The 20058-nt window shown below is 42.1% G+C and overlaps 1 protein-coding gene across 1 annotated transcript in view; it reads left to right on the top strand.

The window, feature by feature from the left end:
* Window positions 1–20058, top strand: part of CNTN1 (contactin 1) — a 279141-nt gene that overhangs the window by 177048 nt on the left and 82035 nt on the right. The window contains exons 7-9 of the mRNA XM_082252863.1: window positions 5993–6199; window positions 10888–10984; window positions 17939–18120. Coding sequence (XP_082108989.1) covers window positions 5993–6199; window positions 10888–10984; window positions 17939–18120 — 486 coding nt within the window. The remainder of the gene's footprint in view (window positions 1–5992; window positions 6200–10887; window positions 10985–17938; window positions 18121–20058) is intronic.

Consider the following 20058-nt stretch of genomic DNA (forward strand, 5'->3'; position numbering starts at 1 on the left):
CCACCAAAAGAAAAAACTCAACTACTCTAACACAATGACAATTAGCAATAAAAGGGAAGGAGTGGAGATCGTGGTGACATCATGCCCAAATTTGGCCATGTGGCCATATTTAGGCAAAGAAGTCTTTGCTCCCCTGCTTTGCTTACATTGCTGGGGATTCCTGTGACATTAGTGGTTGCTAAAGATGTAGCAGAAAGCTGTCATATTCATCTACTTTGTACGCCCTAAACATTTGGTGTTCAGACAAATGTCTGAATAGGGAATGATTGGATCGAACACTGAGCTCATCCCTATCTGCCTCCAGGTAGGTGGCATTAAACTTTTCCAACTTAAAGGAGAAGTATGGCCAAAGCTCTTTTTGCCATACTTCTTCTTTGGGTCACAGTAGTGCACTTAGTTCTGCACTCCTCTGACCCAGATTCAGCTGACAGCAGGCTAAAGTCTGCTGCCAGCAGACTCCACAGAGCCAGTCCAGACTTTGCAGGGATCCCAACAATAATGTCTGGATCTGGCCAGATATCTGACAGGCAGTTGGCTCAATCTCTTAGCGCACCGCTCAGAGCCTGAACCAGCAGTTCCCACCCCCTCCACAGTCCGGTGCCCCAATGAACGCTGGAGGGACAGATCAGAGAGCAGTGACTGACAGTCACCACTTGCTGCTCAGAACGGAATCGAGAAATGAGCGATCAGTGGTCTTTAATCTCTCAATTCTCAGTGTAGAGCTGGTGAGGGACAGCTACAGCATTGGATCAATGCTGTAGCCATCTAGGTGAGTACCTGTGTTTATTTTTTTTACAATCCCATTCTTCTCTTTTTAATATAAGCAACTTCTGATTGTGTATGGTGAACTTAACACCAAAAAGGGAAATTAAACATAAAACAAATGTGTTAACATTGTTTAGGTGCTACCTTCAATAGACAATGTACCATGCTTTTAGGCATTTTCGTTTGGTTAATAAAATTCCACTTTTCCTTAAAAGTTCAGATTTATAAAATATATGCATTTATAAAAGGCCTGCGATCTGATATATGATGTATTGTGGACAGATATTGCTCTTGTACTGATTTTAGCAGAATCACAGAGGAAGGAACTTCTCCTTCAGAGAATATAAAGTCTCTTCTCTGAGACTCTTTGAAGATGGCACGCTATTATCAGAGGTTGGCATTCGGAAAGGTTGTGCAGAGTTTTAGTGAGTAGAGTCGCAACATAAAAGTGAGGTGAATCCTTCATATCTTTCATATGAGGAATGCCTTATTCAGATTCTCTCCTGACTGATGCCACAGTGAATAGTTCTAGTTTTCTATCCATTAGATACAATTAAAATATAAGTTTGGCATGGTATAATATAACTTTAATTTACATATAACTTTTTTTTTTTTTTATAAATCTAAAAAACCCACCTCAATAGTAAAGAGCATGCTGGTTGGTATTAGCATAGCTGCACAGTATCCATGATATTGTTTGTGTGTTTGAGTGTGTTTTTGAATACAATGAGAATTTTACATTGCGTATAACACTCATTCCTTACTATACATGTTTGACAGCTTGAAATTAACTATAAACTAGCATGTCTAAATAATTATCTTTCTTTTCATACATCATGGGACACAGAGCCATAAATCATAACATATGGGTACCCCTCCCACACAGGAAGTACCTCAGTTTTTTCGCCAGTGTCTAAAAGGTGAAGGTCGCTGTGGAAAGGTGCTCCACATGTTTGTTATGTTTCAAAGAAGAAGAATGAAGATTATGCTATCATACCCCAATCAAAGATCATTGAATCTAAGGGGATAGCTATCGGATCTATCCAAAACAATGGACTAAAAGGATGGTACCCGAGCCTTGGGAAGCAGATACAAGGTTTTGCCTGTAACTCTGTCCTTTTTAGGTACTGGACCCTGGGATCTGGACCCTTGGGATACCAAACCCCAAAGGTGCTCCGTGTAGGGTGCTCTACAGATCCAAGGCCGTGGCCCCTCTTATATAGGGGACCCTGTCCTTGAAGGTCTTTATGACTATGCTCACCGTGAGTAGTGAAGATTGGAATCTTGCTTTTAGCAGTTTCCTGCAGTAGGACTGGTGAGTCCATTTTAAATATTTACACAGCAAAAAAACAAAAAAAAAAAAACCTTAAAGGGTTAAAAATTGCAAAATTTTTAATATTTTATGCACTGTTACCTTTATTAATTACAGAGACTTGTGCCAGGTGTATTACTGCTTGTATTCACATTGTAACAGATTATGCAAAGTATGTTTACAGTTTGTTTAAACCATATTGTTACACTGTTGTTCTTACCCTGCGCTGATTATCTGAAAAGCTTCAGCTGTGACAAACAAGACTCAGCCTAAACTGCTTTCTCTCCATTTGTTTGTGTTAGCCCTGGCACATAAGCATTCGCATGGTCGCCTCTGCTGGACATTGTCGCAGGTTTATGCAGAGTATGTTTAAAGTATGTTTAAAGCATATAGTTACTCTTATGTTCTTACTCTGTGCTGAGTATCTGAAAAGCTTCAGCTGTGGCAAACGGGATTCAGCCTAAACTGCTCTCCCTCCCCATTTGTTTGGGTTAGCCCTGACGCATAAGCGTTCGCATGGTCGCCTCTGCTGCATGGCGTGCCGCGTGTCTACGGCGTTCGTCCATTCATGCGCACTCGGGAAAAATTTGCATTTAAATAATAGGCGTTCGCCACGTGATGGGCGTGGTCTAATGCGGTTTGGCATGCACATGGACGCCACGCATGCATAAAAGTGCACATTCTGCAAGGAACGGTTTCCAACACACTGGCCTCTGCTAGTCTGAAAGGGGACACAGAGCATCAGCAGCTGGGTTGTGTGAGTCACTGTGGGTGTATGTTACTGGCACTAATAGGTCCTGTATCTTTGGTAAATCAGTGTTGTGTTCCCTTGGCTCACTGCGCCCTCCTCATCGGTCTTTTCCCATTCATCCACTCTTGGAACAAAAAGTGTATAATGACTGGGATCATCCAGATAGGATGTTTGTTCCTCCTAAAAGGTTTTCATTGTTATATCCTATGGAGAATAAGTTTTCTAAGAAATGGAATATTCCTACTGTGGATGCAGCCATTTCTTCGGTTAACAAGAATTTAACCTGTCCTGTGGATAATGCCCAGGTTTTTAAAGATCTAGCGGATAAAAAGTTGGAATCTTTATTGAAGGCCTTCTTTGCGGTTGCAGGTTCTGCAGTACAACCAGCAGTAGCAACCATAGAAGTGTGTCAGTCTTTGAAAGACCGTATAAAGCGAGTATCTAAGATGGTTCCTTCTCAAGGAGAGTCTGTGGAGGATCTGTCAGATCTACCTCGCACTTTTTTTTTTCGCAGTAGATGCTGTTACGGACTCCATGAGGCAAATGTCACGATTTGCGCTGATGACAGTGCATATGCACATATTCCTGTGGTTAAAGAGCTGGTCTGCAAAATTACCTTGTAAAAATTACTGGCTAGCTTCTCCTAAGGCCTCTCAGTGAAGGAGCGCCCCCACTTGCTTGTGTGGGGGGGAAGGCTCCTGTGGTTCTCAGGGGCATGGGTGGAGTTGATTCAAGACTACTGAGTTGTCTCGACCATTTCACAGGGATACAAGCTGGAATTCCAGGTGTTCCCGCATCCTCGGTTTGTGAGGTCAAGTATACCAACAGATCCCCTAAAAGAAAGTTCTCTCATTCAGGCATTGGACCAACTGAGAGCTCAGAGGGTGATAACTGAGGTTCCAGAAGAGGAAAGGTTTCAGGGGTTTTACTCAAACATATTCGTAATCCCCAAACCAAACAGGGATGTGAGACCTATTTTGGATCTCAAGGCGCTGAATCAGTTTCTGAACATTCGTTCGTTCCACATGGAATCTGTTTGTTCAGTCGTAACCTCCCTGCAGGGAGAGGAATTCCTCGCATCCATAGACATCAAGGATGCATATCTTCATGTGCCTATATTTCAGACCCATCAAAGGTTCCTGCGTTTTGCGATTGGAAACCATCACTTTCATTTTGTGGCCCTGCCCTTCGGGTTGGCCACAGCACCAAGAGTGTTCACAAAGATCCTAGCTCCAGTATTGGCTGTTCTAAGGTCCCGAGGGATATCAATTATAGGATATCTGGACGATCTATTACTAATAGATCAATCTGTGTCAGCTCTAAGCCAAAATATTATTCAGACTGTACATTTTTTTAATGTCTGGGTTGGATACAGAACTTAGCAAAGTCAGCATTACAGTCAGTCCAGCATCTGGAATACCTGGGGCTTCTTGTCGACACAGTGCCGGCAAAGATATTCTTGCCAGCAAGAAGGGTCTCAGACCTGAAGACTCAGGTTCGGTCTATAGTAAGACTGAGCTATCCATCTATATGTCTTTGCATGACATTACTGGGGAAGATGGTGTCCACATTCGAGGCAATTCCCTATGCTCAATTCCATGCCGGACCCTTGAAGAACAACATTCTGTCTGCGTGGAACGGATAAACTCAGTCGTTGGACCGGTTCATAACTCTTCTACCAAGTGTACAACGGAGTCTGAATTGGTGGTTGTAGACCAGAAATCTGGAGAAGGGGAAATCCTTTCTTCCAGTGACCTGGAAGGTGGTGACTAGGGAATAGGGAGTCTCTCATATCATTGGGAGAATTCTATCCTTCCTACAAGCAGAAGTAGAAATGAAATTAGCCCTGAGCACAATTAAAAGGCAGATTTCAGCTTTATCATTTTTTTTCCAGGAACCAATCGCTTCCCATTCGTTGGTTCAAACCTTCGTCCGGGGAATATTGCGTTTGCTTCCTCAAGTGAAGCCACCGTGGTGTCCTTGGGACTTAAATTTGGTGTTGGCAGTTTTGGTTCTTTTGACCAAGAAACTGGTCTTTTTGATTGCGATAACTTCGGCTAGAAGAGTATCAGAACTAGCAGCTCTTTCTTGTAAAGAGGCATTCTTGATATTTTATCAAGATAGGGTGATTTTATGTCCTCACCCAGATTTTTTGCCCAAGGTAGTGTCCTCCTTTCATTTGAATCAAGACATTATACTACCTTCTTTTTTTCCAGATCCTCACTCAGAGGAGGAAAAGTTACTGCATTCCCTTGAAGTAATGCGTGCACTTAAATTTTATTTACAGGAAACAGCTCGTATTCGTAAGACCGAGAGCTTGTTTGTGCTGCCAGAAGGCCCCAGGAAGGGGTTGGCAGCATCTAAATCTATGATTTCCTGTTGGATTCGCCAGGTTATTACCCAGGTGTATGGTTTAGTAGGAAAGGTTCTACCTTTTGCTGTAAAGGCACATTCTGCCAGACGAGTAGGTGCCTCTTGGACACATCGCCATCAAGCCTCTACGGCTCAGATTTGCAAGGCCGCGACTTGGTCGTCGGTGCATACGTTCATTCGTTTCTATATAGTGGATGTTGGGACCCAGGAGGAGTCTGCTTTTGGCCGCAGTGTACTGCAGGCGGCGGTGTAATCCTTCTGTTAAGGGTCAGATGGCGGTATTTTTTGGTGTCCCCCTCACCTCAGATGCATTGCTTTGGGACGTCCCATATGTTATGATGTATGGCTCTGTGTCCCATGATGTACGAAAAGAAAAAATTATTTTTATTTCTTGAAGTACATTACGGGACACAGAGGTCCCTCCCCTCTTTTATGGGGTCTTTTATTGCTTGCTACAAAACTGAGGTACTTCCTGTGTGGGAGGGGTTATATAGGGGGTTATCAATTCTGATTGGTTGCCAGTGTCCTTCACCTATAGGTGGCCTATATAACCCATATGTTATTATTTATGGCTCTGTGTCCCGTGATGTACTTCAAGAAATGGATTGTACAGGTAAGTATGAATTAAAAATATACAAAATACAAATTTTTGTGCAGAATGCAATTTTTTTTCAATTTTGTAGTGCATGAGGATAAGCAGCTCTTTTACCGTATAAAACAGACAATTTCACTGTATAAAAGTATTTCAAATTGGCATTTAACAGACTTTTATTTCTCTCGTTCTCACACAGATGACCTTAATTACAGATGGATCCTAAATGAATTTCCAAATTTTATTAATGTGGATAAACGCAGATTTGTTACCCAGACAAATGGAAATTTGTATATTGCAAAAGTGGAACAGTCAGACAAAGGAAATTACTCTTGTTTTGTAAACAGTCCTTCAATCACAAAAAGTGTCTTTAGCAAATATACTTCACTGTTGCCCCAAACAGAATGTAGGTATCTCTCTACAACATACAATATACAAGTGATATATCATTGTCATTATAATATTTATTTACAGATGTATACATTTTTACTTGCACTGATTATAAACATCAAATGTCAAAGCTAGACACCATAGGATAAATGAGCATTTTTAATATGGTAATCAATAGTGCAGTGGGTATATTCAAAGGGGAGTTGTGCATAGTAACCCAATTTATTATTTTTCTGATTTAACTACACTAAACGGGATGGTTATCATGGATTACTTTGGTTTGCTAAAGCTTTGAGCATTATGAGCATTTTTATAAATAAATCAGTGTGGTTAATTTACTAAAACTGGAGAGTGAAAACTCTGGTATTTTCCGTTTTTGCACATTTTAAAGTGGAAGACCAGGCTCTGACTAACTAAGCCTAAAACTGCTTCCACCCCCTCCTAACTCTTATTCTAACTACACTGTAAAAAGGAAGATGCTTAAACGTACCTATTTCCAGATTGCTCCGGTCTGGTCAGGTGATCGGCTCCCAATGGCGACTTCATGGGAGAGGAGGGACAGCCAACAACGGGTGTCCCATAGTAAGCCTATCAGCATTCTTTCCATTGCTGGCGGCTGCTCCTCTCCCCTAAAGCTGGCCCCTGGGGAGAACAAGTGACCGGACCAGAGCACTTTGAGAATCGGTAAGTATAGGCATCTTCCTTGTACAGGGTAGTTATGATAGGAGTTAGGAGGTAGGTGGGAGACATTTTAGCCCTAGTTGGTTAGAGCCCTGACTTCCACTTTAAATACTCTATCTCTGTAGAATTTGTCAGACACTCTACTTCTTGAATTCTGAATTAACATCTTTAGAGTTGCCTCCCTATGAAATTTAGACACCGGTATACCATCTTTCATACATATACACTACTGTACAAATGTTTTAGGCAGGTGTTTAAAAATTGCTGTAAATTAAGAATGCTTGTAGAAATTGAAGTGTTAATAGTTTTTGTTTTTTTTATCAATTAACAAAATGAAAAATAGAGAACATGGAAGATTGGGAAGGAAGGATTTTCCAGGCACATAAAGTAATTAAAATCAATATTTATTCAAATTCCATAAAACGAAAACAAAAGGGGGAGGAAAAAGGGAGCAAAAAACAAATAATGAGAACATATACAATATAGAACCGATTAGGGCCTAAACGGCTCACCAATCATCTGTATAACATACAGCAGTTCTAATAGGTGTGATTCTACACAGTTACAATGCTGTTAGCCATAATAAAGACTGTAAATACGTAACGGGGATCCTGTCAGAGGTCAGTCCAATGGCAGGCACCGTCCCACACAAGATCAGATAATGGTGACAAAGAGTAATGGTTCAATTGCTCAACATGTTTCGCCTCATGTAGAGGCTTTGTCTGGAGCCTAATTGTAAGTATTGTAGAGGGATTCTGTATAAAACAAAAGGTGTTGTTATTAGAAATATATATTATTCACAAACGAGTGTTATCCTATAAAATTTAAGGACCGCCTGTATGTTGGTGGTAACATATCCAATCACTGGTTGGGAATATACATGCGGATGGGCGGTAAAACCCCCATGGGCGCAACGGGCAATGCACCCCGGAGGCTCACCAATTGATCACATGTGGGGGACCACACAGTAAAGATCTATAATTATATATTTATGGGTGATAAAAATACCAACGAACAAGAGCAGGTGGTTTTATACATACCTGTATATTTGTTATGCAGGACAGAAGTCACAGCAGAATAATTGGTAGTTAATAACGAAGGGACACTCATGGGCTAGTCAGAGCTCGGTATCATATGAAAAAGAGCTGGCCCAGGATTGGTAAGAACCTGGCTGTCACCTAAGTTAAGGTATAATAAACCAGTTAATATCTAGCTACAGGATGTGGTCAAACAACTAATCCAAGATTATACGAGGAAAGGAAGCTGCCGTGTAGATAATAGTATGGCAGGAAGTGAGGACGAGGTATCTGCTGTGTAGGTGATGAGCCCATAAGGAGACCATAAACAACCCCCAACCGGATATGGAGACATGCAGGAAGGTAGTCACCAGAGCACAAAAGATATTTGGTGAATAGTAGTCTAAGTGTATAAATCAGATAGTGCACTTTAAAAAAATGGTTAAACCAGCCACAAAAGAAGGGGGGGGAGAAAGGAAGGTAGCCAAAGGGCATAGCGTCTTACCAAGCACTCAAAATAATGAGAGCATTTCCCTATAACTAAATGGGTGAAGCCCATAAGTTATACCATATAAAGGTGGTGTGTGGATTGCCTGTAGTAAATATAAATAAAATGATATTATATATACTGCCAAAGAACAACTTCGTATTCAGTCTAAAGTGAAGTAGGCTAATTCAGAGTAAATACCTTTAAACAGCTCTGTACTATGTGTCCATGGTGTCCTCTCCGGATGGGGAACCGCCGCCATACTGAAGCCAGGGTGTATGGCCTCTTTATAGTGGTAAATGAACAGAAGATAAATTCAAATCAATAATTGGTGTGACCACCCTTTGCTTTCAAAACATCATCAATTCTTCTAGGTACCCTTGCATACAGTTTTTGAAGGAACTCGGCAGGTAGGTTGTGCCAAAACATCTTGGAGAGCTAACCACAGATCTTCTGTGGATGTAGGCTACCTTTGTCTTTTCATGGTAATACCAGACAGACTTTATGATGTTGAGATCAGGGCTCTTTGGTAGCCAAACCATCACTTCCAGGACTGCTTGTTCTTCTTTACACCGAAGATTTTTCTTAATGACACTAGCTGTACATTTGGGGTCATTGTCCTGCTGCAGAATAAATTTGGGGCCAATCATATGCCTCCCTGATAGCATGGCATGATGGATAAGTATCTGCCTGTATTTCTCAGCATTGAGTACACCATTGCTTCTGACCAAATCTCCAACTCCATTTGCGGAAATGCAGCCCCAAACTTGCAAGGAACTTCCATCATGCTTCACTGTTGACTTCAGACACTCATTATTGTACCACTCTCCGGTCCTTCAGCAAACAAGCTGCTGCAGCCAAATATTTATAATATATCAGTCCAGAGCGTATACTTCTATTTGCCTGCACCCCAGTTCCTATGTTTTTATGCATAGTTGAGTCGCTTCGATTTGCTTCCACGTCAGGGGTATGGCTTTTGGAGGCAATTTTTCCATGAAGATCACTTTTGGCTAGACTTCTCTGGACAGTAGATGGGTGTTCCTGGGTCCCACTGGTTTCCACCAATTCTGTACTGATGGCAATTCTGGACATCTTCCGAGGTCAAAAGGAAGTAAGCATGATGTTTCTTTCATCTGCTGCTGCATTAAAGTGATTGTAAAGGGTTTTTTTTTTTTTGTCTTTTTGTTAAATTACAATACATGTTATACCTACCTGCTCTGTGCAGTGGTTTTTGCATAGAGCAGCCTGGATCTTCTCAGGTCCACCTCCAGTGCTCCTGGCTCCTCCCTGCTGACATGCATGCTCGTTCCTGACCTCTGCTCTGTGTATCCATAAGACAAGATGAGAGCTGCATGCAACAGGTTTTTTTTTTTTTATCTTAGTGCACAGAATGCAGTAAGGTAAAAAAAACCTTCTGCTTTTACAACCACTTTACCTTTCCTTGGCCGACCACTGCGTCTATGGTCCTCAATATTGCCTGTTTCTTTGTGCTTCTTTAAAAGAGCTTGAACAGCAAATCTTGAAACCCCATTCTGGTTTGAAATGTTTGCCTGGGAGACACCTTGCTGATGCAGTATCATTACCGTGTGTCTTGCTGCTGTGCTCAGTCTTGCCATGGTGTATAACTTGTGACATTAAACTGTTTTCCAGAACCTCATCTTAGTAGCAGAGTTTGGCTGTTCCTCATCTAGTTTTAAGCCTCCTACACAGCTGTTTCTGTTGCAGTTAATGACTGTGTTTCAACCTAAGTATGAAATTGATGATCATTAGCACCTGCTTGGTATAATTAGTTAATCATACAACTGACTCTAATACTACAAAATACCTGACTTTGTGCAAGTGTAAAAGTGTAAGAATTAATGCTGGTTTGAAGCCAGAGGGTAGTCACACAAAATATTGATTTGATTTCATTTGATTTTGATTTTTCTTTGCATTTTGTAAATTGATATAAACAGATATAGATATATATATATAAACAATTGAAATATATATTTTTGAAAGCATTCTTGCTTTACAGCATTGCCACACATTTTACACAGTGAAATATATATATATATATATATATATATATATATATATATATATATAGCCCTAAACCTAAAATCCCACTTTTCAGAAAACAAACCAAAAAAGGCGTTTGCTTAAAAGTAGATGGTGTTTACTGGACATTTATACATTTGAGTTTATTTACTAAAGGCAAATAGACTGTGCACTCTGCAAGTGCAGTTGCTCCAAAACTTAGTAAATTAGGTAAAGATTCACTTTGTAAAGAGTACCCAATGCAAGGAAAATGAAAAAGAAAACGCAAAAAAATGTTTTGCATGCACATGATTGGATGATGGAAGTCAGCAGAACTTATGTTTATTTACTAAGCTCTGAAGCAGCTGCCCTTTCCATAGTGCACAATCTATTTGCCTTGAGTAAATCAACCCCATTGTTTAGCAAAGGTGCTGTTTTTGACATGTAATGGCTGAATTTTGTTGTTGATGTCAGATGTTATTTGTTGTCTTTGTATTGTAGCTGCAAAACGCTATGCCGCAGATATTCAAATTGGATTCTCAGATATTTATGCTCTGAAGGAACAAAATGTGACACTGGAGTGTTTTGCTTTGGGAAAGTAAGTATTACATTAGCACAATGAATTTATAAATGCTGAAAAATTACATAAACATAGCTCTTTTTATGGAAAGAACATAATTACAGATAAGTGTTTAATTTAATTTGGAACCCTATAGCCCTTTTTAGATGGGCGGACTCCGCCAGCGAATTCCCCTGCTCAGTGGGGAGAATCTGCTGATACCTGTTGAGCAAGCAGATGACAGGTCTGTGTCCACTTCACTTATGCGTAGTGGACACAGACAGCACGCTTTCCTCTATGGGCGGTTGGATGGACACATACCACCTGTCTGTTTCCATCCAACTGTCATCTGATTCAATCCACCAAGTGGTCTGTTTTTAGGGGATAGGATGGGATCACATCTCAGCGGGTGGCAACAGACACATTTCCTTTGACATCTGCCGTTCTATAGAGGGCAATGGATGGTCTGATCGGGTCTGCCTAAAAAACTGACTGGCGGACCCTATCGGCCCGCCCGTGTGAAAGGGGCGTAAATCTGCAGGTTTCAGTTACTGTCTGTGCTTCCACTGGAGAGGTTTACATTCAGTTCTGCATTGTCACCAGTGCAAGAAGTGAAAGGAATCGGTAATAAAAACAGCAGAAAAACACTTGTTTACTAATATGGAAGGGTTAGAACTGCTGAGATTTTTTATTACCTGTATTCCCGAAGATTGAGCTAATAAAAAAACTTCACAGTGGGGACACAGAAATAACAACAGAGGCTCTGATCCTCTCCTACTTTATACAGAAAAAGATTAACATTCTGGCTTTTTACAAATATTTCCAAGTAGTATACTTTGGAAAAGAAATGTGTTATTTTTAAAGAGATTTTTTTTTTTTTTTATTCCTCTGCAATAATCCATCCTAATCTTACAGTACAGGACACAGTCAACCTATTCATATAACTTGGCTTATGTTATCCTACCCTCAGGTAATTAGACACTAACAAAGTTTTGAGGACATGCCCCCCTGTGGCTCCTCACATATAACCCAACCCCACTCTGTGAGGGCTATTGTCTGTGGGAGATGAACCTCTTTTCCTTCCAGAAAAAACAGATTCACCACTGTATTATTTTCTTTTAATATTTCCTCAAGTTTTCTTTAATCAACCTCACTCTCTACAGAAGCAGTGTATCTGCATCGGTGCAACTTCGGTAAAACCTTGGGAATTGTACCCAGACCCAACAATGTGGGGGCGGCCTGCATGGGCGTCCGCAGAACTTTTTTCAGGGGGGGGGCATAATTTTAAGCTCACCCATGCTCCGCCCCTTTTCAACAAATGTCATAAAGGGGAGGGGCTTAGTCATTATACCTTTTTTGAGTATGTATTTATAAAGAGCAAACAGCAGCACCTATTCTTAAAGCATTTGTTAACCTAAAAAAAAGAAAATGATCCTGTTCACTTAAAGCATGTTATACATCACAGTGCTTTGCTGTGTCATTTTGACCCTTCTATCACCTAACATACCTGGCTGATCCTGCCTGGCTATGTCCTCCCTCTGTAAACTGACCACCATATACCATGGCTTCTGAGCCCTGACACTGTGGTCAGTTTAAGTGCCTCGGTCACCTGCAGCCCTCCTGTCCTCCTCTGTTCTCTCTCCCCCCTCTCTCCCTCCCTGTCTGCTCCCATGTCAGTGCCCACCCACCCCCCCTACCCTCCTGCTGCTGTAGTTTAATTTAAAGTTTCTTATCCTGTCTACAGTCTGTTTAATAATCCTGTGTGCCCCAGTGTCTTTATAAAAATAAGCCATTCGTTACCAGTTTTCAGAGCGCCACTCACTGCTCACGTGCCCTGCCACCTCTCTCCTCCTCTCCCCTCCTCCTCCCCTCCCGACTGACATCAGTGAGGAATCCTTGGCCCCACCCTCTGCAGACAGCTGTCACACAGGGAGAGGAGAGAGCCAGCGGGTCACGTGAGCGGCGCTCGGCCCTCTGAAAACTGGTAAAAAACGGCTTATTTTTTTAAAACACAGGCGCACAGGATTATTAAACAGGCTAGACAGGAAGGTATAAACTGGCTTAACAACCTCTTGAAAAGGGAAGTTGATTTCAGGGGGGGTGGGTAAATGCCCCCCCCTTGCCCCTACCTGCGGATGCCCATGGTGGCCTGTAAAGTTGCTTTGGGCACTGGATCCTGAATGTCACTTGGTGCAATGCATTGCGTGAGCTGTAGGATGCTATATAGGTCCAGGGCCAAGGTCCATCACAGTGGAACCCAGTCACTGCAGACCCCTTTGGGAGTAAATCCACCATGGTGGCAAAGCCTGAACTTTATATTATATACAGTCCAGCATTGTGAATAGGTAAGGCAGGGTCACCCCGTATGTTTGATTGTTACTGTGTAAAATGGGGCTTTGTTTGTAAAGTTTCCACTTTATGGTTCAATCTTTTCATACTTGATGCTTAAGTTTATCCATTCAGAGCTTAGTCTCAGATGGATGACCAAGTGTTAGCTCACACCACCTAACGCACTTTAACACTTCCACCTAAAGTCTTTATAAAGTACTCAGGTGCTTTCTCCTGTCCTTTCGTCACAAGGATCTTCTGCAAGATGGTCTACATCTGGGTTACCACATACTTGTCTATGGCGGAGGCCAGGTGAAATAGGAGATAACTCTAAGGCCTCTTTCACATATGTAATCTGATCAGGCCGGCCTGTCAGTTTTTCAGTCGAACCTGATCGGAAGGTCCATGCATTACTATAGACAAGCAGGTGTATTTGGACTATTTGGACCTGCCTCTGGGTCTGGCCCAGTTCACTAAAAAAACAGAGGGGGAATCCATCCTCTTTAGGTAGATTGTATAGTTGGGTATAAAGCAGAGTCTGTTTACTCAAAGAGAAGAGCAGGCTCTGTCTGTGTTTGCTCTACAGAAAGAAGTGGACACGGGTGTGTTATTCTGCCTGCTGTTCTCAGATTTCAGGGAATCTGTGAGCTGATCCCTTGCTGATCAGAATGTAATCCACTCCATATGAAAGGGGCCTAAGCAGCAGGTAAACATTCGTCCTGCCGAAGGCCCACTAAAAACTTAGCCTCAGAGTGATGATGTGTCCTTTGCATTGGAGCCTGAACCAGTCTTAACACCAGCCACATCATCTGACTCTAGTTCTATTTCAGGGACGCAACAAGTGGCCTATTTGACAAAAGAATTTTCTGTGTCTCTCACAATTTCTAGAACAGATTATGGCTTTAAGGCAGTCATCCTTGTCCAGACCTCAAACGCCCTGCCTCTTCACCAATACCTGTTTCGCAACTGGAGTTAGGTCCTAGGATATTGTTGGAGGAAGCTGCAGAGGGTTTTTCTCACTGTCACCATATTAAAGAGGGAGCTTCCTGAAATATGCTAGCTAATGTTGGAAAACTTGTTGCCTCTGTATGCAAAAGCCTTGGTATTGTACAGGTAGACTCCCCTTCATATTGCCAATCCCCTTTGGCCACAAAGAGAACTGCCAGGGCCTGCAAAACATTCCTTGTTCAGGAACAGATAGATTGAGCTGTCTATGATGATTGGAAAACTCTTGAAAGGATTTTTACTCCCCCAAAAATCTTTGCTAAACTCTATCCAGTTGAGAAAGAGTTTACAAAGAAATTGTTTATCCCCATGGTTGACCCTGGAATCATTGTGCTAAACAAACATCTCACTGTACCTGTTGAAGATGTTCCATCTTTTAAAAATTCTGTGGACAGAAAAATTGAGACGCTCTTGAAACGGAGTTCCACTCAAAAGTGGAACCTCCTCTTATCTATATTCCTCCCCCTCCCTGGTGCCACATTTGGCACCTTTCAGGGGGGAAGCGGGTACCTGTTTTTTACTGGTGCCCTGTCCCCACTTCTGTTGGACCTCCCTGCGGCGAGGTACATAACCAGTTCGGCCCCCCTCCTCCTTTCTCCTCCTTCCCTTGCTGCCAGGCAAGTAAGAGTGTGCAGTACGCAGTGGGGAACCGGCTGTGAAGACGCAAGGCTTCACTGCTGGGTTCCCTTACTGGCAAAGGCAGCGGCAGCACCTGACAGCCGATGGAAGCATCGGCTGGGGTGCCAACATCGGTGGATTCCAGGACAGGTAAGTGTCCTAATTTAAAAGTCAGCAGCTACAGTATGTGTACCTGCTGACTTTTATTTTTTGGAGGGGGGGGGGGGCGGAACTCCTCTTTGTCCTGGCAGACCCAGCCCTGCAACTAGCTTTGGCTGCTATTTCAGTATGTCAAACTGCAGCTAACTGGACCAGGACAATGAGCAACCGACATGGCCCTGTCTTTCTGGATCATGTGGTTGCTGAGCATTTACATTTGCTCTTTTTTTGTGTGTAGATACCCTGGAATATGTCATGAGACAAATATCCAGAATGGCTCTTCTCTCTGCACATATGCACAGGATTCTCTGCCTAAAGGCCTAACAAGCTGAACCTGCCTGCAAAAGACACCTCACACATATGCCTTTTCAAGGAAGATGCCTGCTTGGTGAGGCGTTTTACCAATTTATTAAAGAAGTCACAGGTGGAAAAGTTTTGTTTCCACAGAGAAAGGTAACAAAACCCTCCTTCAAGTGCTTCTACGTCCCTTACATACAGAGCACCTTCAACTTTAAAGCTTAAGTTCAACCCTTCAGGCAGGACATCAGGTCCGGAACAGAGGCGATGCAGGGTAGACCGCTGAGGTTAAAGGGGCACTCCACCGAAATTGCAGGTTCTAGATGCATGGCTTGTCAGAGCTCCCAGCAGGTTTGAAACAGGAACACACCGTGACAACTGGAGCTGGCATGAAGGACCGCCAGAGCAGACACACGGGAATAATGTGGAGCCAAACCGGAGATGGAAGCATAGTCAAAGGGGAAGCCAGGGTCAGCAATGAGCAAGTATTGAGGTACCAAAGGAAGCCAGGTCAGCAACGGATAAATTACAGGATCCTTTAAATACACTATCTTGCGCCAATGGACACTGTGGACCGTGTGTGCGCCTTCCTGCACATATGCGCACATGCATTGCTGTGCATATGCGCGCACCTGGATACCATTCCATGGGCAATACCCTTCACTTGCACACGTCTGTGTGCCTGATGGGTTTCTGTAGCTTCCTGACAGACTGCCTAGATCGGGGTCGGTAACCCGTTGATCGCAATCTACTCGTCATTCTAGGTTGGTGATGAGTAGATTGGATCCCTCCTTGTCAACCCCAGGAACCTGGGCAGGATGGGTGGCGGGGGGGCAGCATTTATAGGAACTAATCCCCTGTATTTTCCTCCTGCAGCAGCTGAAAGCCATCTTTTCCCCCTTTCCCTACCACCGGCTTCCAGCTGTTTCAGGAGGAAATTACAGGGGATTATTCCAGTAAATTCTGTCCCCGCTGCCCCTCCTGGCCAGGGAATTCTTTCTTCTGCTGGCCAGGCTCCCCCGTGTGCCCTCCTGGCCCCCCTTACCCCCACAGCACTTTCCCTTTTCTCCCTCTGGCTGCTGCGGGGGGATTGTTTTAGGATGATGAGCAGGAGAAGGGGTCAGTAAATTTGTTGTAACTTGTAAATGAGCACAGCGAGTGATCAGTACACTGATCACATGAGTGAACAGGGGATGAACAGGGAGTAGATCTCTTCCTGTTTATTCATTCTGTGCAGCTGAGGCTGCAGAGATGGAGATTGGGAACTGTGTCCTCAATCTTTTTTCTCTGTCTTAAAAGTGAGACATCATGGGTCTGCTTAGGCCCCTAATTTTTCACTGAGGCCCCCAACAGGGCTGCAAAAAAGAACTAAAAAAATAATGTAAAAATAAAATTGTAAAAAATAATACAAATTTAACTACTACTACTAACATCATTAACTGCTCTACTGACACCTTCCTCTGCCCTATTGTCCTGTCCATTGCTTTTATGACACTGTCAACTGCTTTAATTACAATGTCCAGTGCTCTACTGACACTATCCACTGCCCTACTGACACCATCCACTGCCCTACTGACACTATCCACTGCCCTACTGACACTATCCACATACCTTCCACTGCCCTACTGACACTGCCTACACACCATCCACTGACCTACTGACACTGTCCACACATTGTCCAGTGCCCTACTATGACACTGTTCAATGCTCTAGTGACTGATACTGTTCACTTGTAAGGTGGTAAGTTTATATTTTTACAGTGACATTTATTTTTTTATATTTTCCAATTTTTCCTTACTATTTAGTTAGGCCTTGCTAGTTATTTTCTTCCAAAAAAAAAAAAGGGTGCCAAACCCTAGTGATCTTTGATCTCTTTCATGTTATTCAAGTAGATTTCCACCTCCCAAAGGTCCCTTCCCCTGGTCTAGATGGTGCTAGATTTTTTGTCTTTTGATGGTATGGGTTTTAGCCACAAGGTTCTTGCAGCACCACTCCGAACCTTTTTCAAATTTGCAAAGTTTTACCCTTGTTGTTGTTGGGCTTGTTGGCACAGTTTTGTTGCCTAGCTGTTTCTTGCCCTTTTTTTCGTTGTTTTAGGATGTCCTATGGTGTATGAATGAGTTGCCTGTGTTCTGCACTGTACAGCTAAGATAAGAGGAATTTTGACTTACCTGTAAATTCCATATTTTAGAGTATAGTACAGGAGACAGGCTACCCTCCCTAAATTATCCTTGTTACTCTGCATTGCTTGCTACATAACTGAGGACTCACTGAGTGGGGTTGGGGCACCACAGGGGGGGGCATGTCCTCAAAAGCTTGCCGGTGTCCAATCACCTGAAGGTACAAGCCATTAGCCTATGGTGTATAAATAAGTTCCCTGTGTCCTGTACTGTACACCAAGATGTGGAATTTACAGGTAAATCAAAATTCATCTTTTCTAATTTTGTGACTATTTACCCTAACATGCCAATGTTCTGCCAAGTAGAGGTGGGTAAGTTTCTGTTAAGAAGTCTGTGGGAGATGTAATTTTATTAAAAGGGATACATTTGTTTTCCCACAAACACTAATATATGTTCTCACTTTTAGCCCTGTACCTGTAATCAGATGGCGTAAGCTGAATGAAGCAATGCCTACCACAGCTGAAATTAGTCAGTCGGGAGCTGTGCTAAAAATTTATAACATACAGCCAGAAGATGAAGGGACATATGAGTGTGAGGCTGAGAACATTAAGGGGAAAGATACAAACAGGGCATATGTTCATGTACAAGGTAAGAAATTTATACCTTTTTCCTAATATTTTTAAAAAAATTATTTAATAAAAATAGGTAGAAGGATTACTGAACATTGGTGTTAGCCAGCTCACAATAATGTATTTGCTTGTGTGAATTATTGAAAAGCCTAAACCCCAACTTTGCACTTAATTTTTCTTTTAAATGGTCTTCCAAGACGTTTGAGAATATAAATCTCACTCTTGCTGCTATGGTCACCTGCTGCCTGGCACTGCCCTCCGCAGTAATGTTTCCTGAATTTAAATATCATTCTTCTGGGTTAAATGAATGAGGACATCCTATGAGTTCAGGATGCAATTGACCTACCCTGGGGGAGGTGTCACTACGGCACCCTGCACTCACAGCGTAATGATATATAGAGAGTTGTGCTGATGTCATTACAATATTGCATGATCGAAGACGACCCAGGGCTTGAGAAGAAGGGAAAATGAAGGGGATCCTGGGTGTCACGTGACCAGTCTGAAGACATCAAAAAAAGATACGTTTGCAAAAAGAAAAAGAAGGAAAGAACCAGTGAGAGCTGTGGGTAACCCAGGAGACCAACACACCCACAAGTTTCAGTTATCCAGTGCAATTCAGGGGACCAGTGCTAGTGATCAGAGTTCAGGAGCTTGAGCATGGGAGAGATCAGTATTTATTGCTTTCTTTTACAGGAAAAGGGAGGTTAAAAAAATACCTGCTACAGGGTTGCTTCAGGAGTACTGTGGGAATATGTAAGCTGTCATTGATGACTTCTTTCTAGGCATGCTAGTTGCTTAGCTGTCACACTGACCTTTTTACTTAAATACTATAAAGTTACTGTATTTACTTAAGGAGTAAAGAATGTTTTCTCAGCATAGTGAATAAAGATAAAGTGGCTCTAAACAATATCCCTATTCTTCAAAAATAGTCCATACACATCCACTAATTAATGTTCCTGACATCCCTGGATTCCGGGACAGGTAAGTGTCCTAATATTAAAAGTCAGCAGCTACAGTATTTGTAGCTGCTGACTTTTATTTATTTTTTTTGTGGGGGACTGGACCTACCCTTTTAAGATGCCGGTAATATTGCATCCCATTGGAAGATTTTCCCTCTATTCCTCATGCCTAAATTTTGGACTTAACCTCACTTTCCCAGTGACATTGGTGATCATGGCAATTAGATGAAGCAAATTTAGATATCAGGGACACAAAAAAACAAGAAAAAAAAGATTTTTCCTTAAAATCAAAGTGCCAGGCCTATTACTGCTATCTTTCTAGTGTGGATTTTATCTAGTAGTTCTGCATTTTAACACTGTATTTATGATCATACCTTGACACAAACACCTTAGTTTTAATGCAAAAATCTCATTACTAACTGAAGGCACGTACGCTTGTTAGATGATCCATACATAAAGCCAAGCAGATTGTGCTGCACATGCGATCGTAGGCAATGCAGTAGAATTACATCCCTACTTAAGAGCATTTACTAATGACATTTAAAAGGGATTTTCTGGGATAAATTTGAGTTGGACTGCTGCTTCTGACCCATCTCTCTTATAAGCAAGATTCTCATTGAAAATGTTTTTATCACATATAGAGTTACCAGGTATTTTTACCGGGTACTGTTGCTCTACCGGTAAAATTTGAAGCTGCAGCTCTAGGTATTAGTGAAGTAAACAATGTGTGTAGAACAGGGGGTTTCCAAAAGTTTAGTACAAAGGCCACATCACATATTGTATAAATTTTCCCGGGCCAAAAAAACAAAACTGTTTTATAAATGAATGAATAAATTTAAATGAATGAATAAACGCACTCCAAAAAATAACTTCAAACTAGAAGCCCTCCTGTAACATAAGGGTCCCCCCTTAACACTGGAGACACCATTTCAAATCAGGAAACCGCCATTACATTAGAGCCACTCTCCACTTCAAATCCACACCTTCACACCAGAGCC

Source organism: Pelophylax lessonae (genome assembly GCF_965119305.1).
Source record: "Pelophylax lessonae genome assembly, chromosome: 4".
Taxonomy (NCBI): domain Eukaryota; kingdom Metazoa; phylum Chordata; class Amphibia; order Anura; family Ranidae; genus Pelophylax; species Pelophylax lessonae.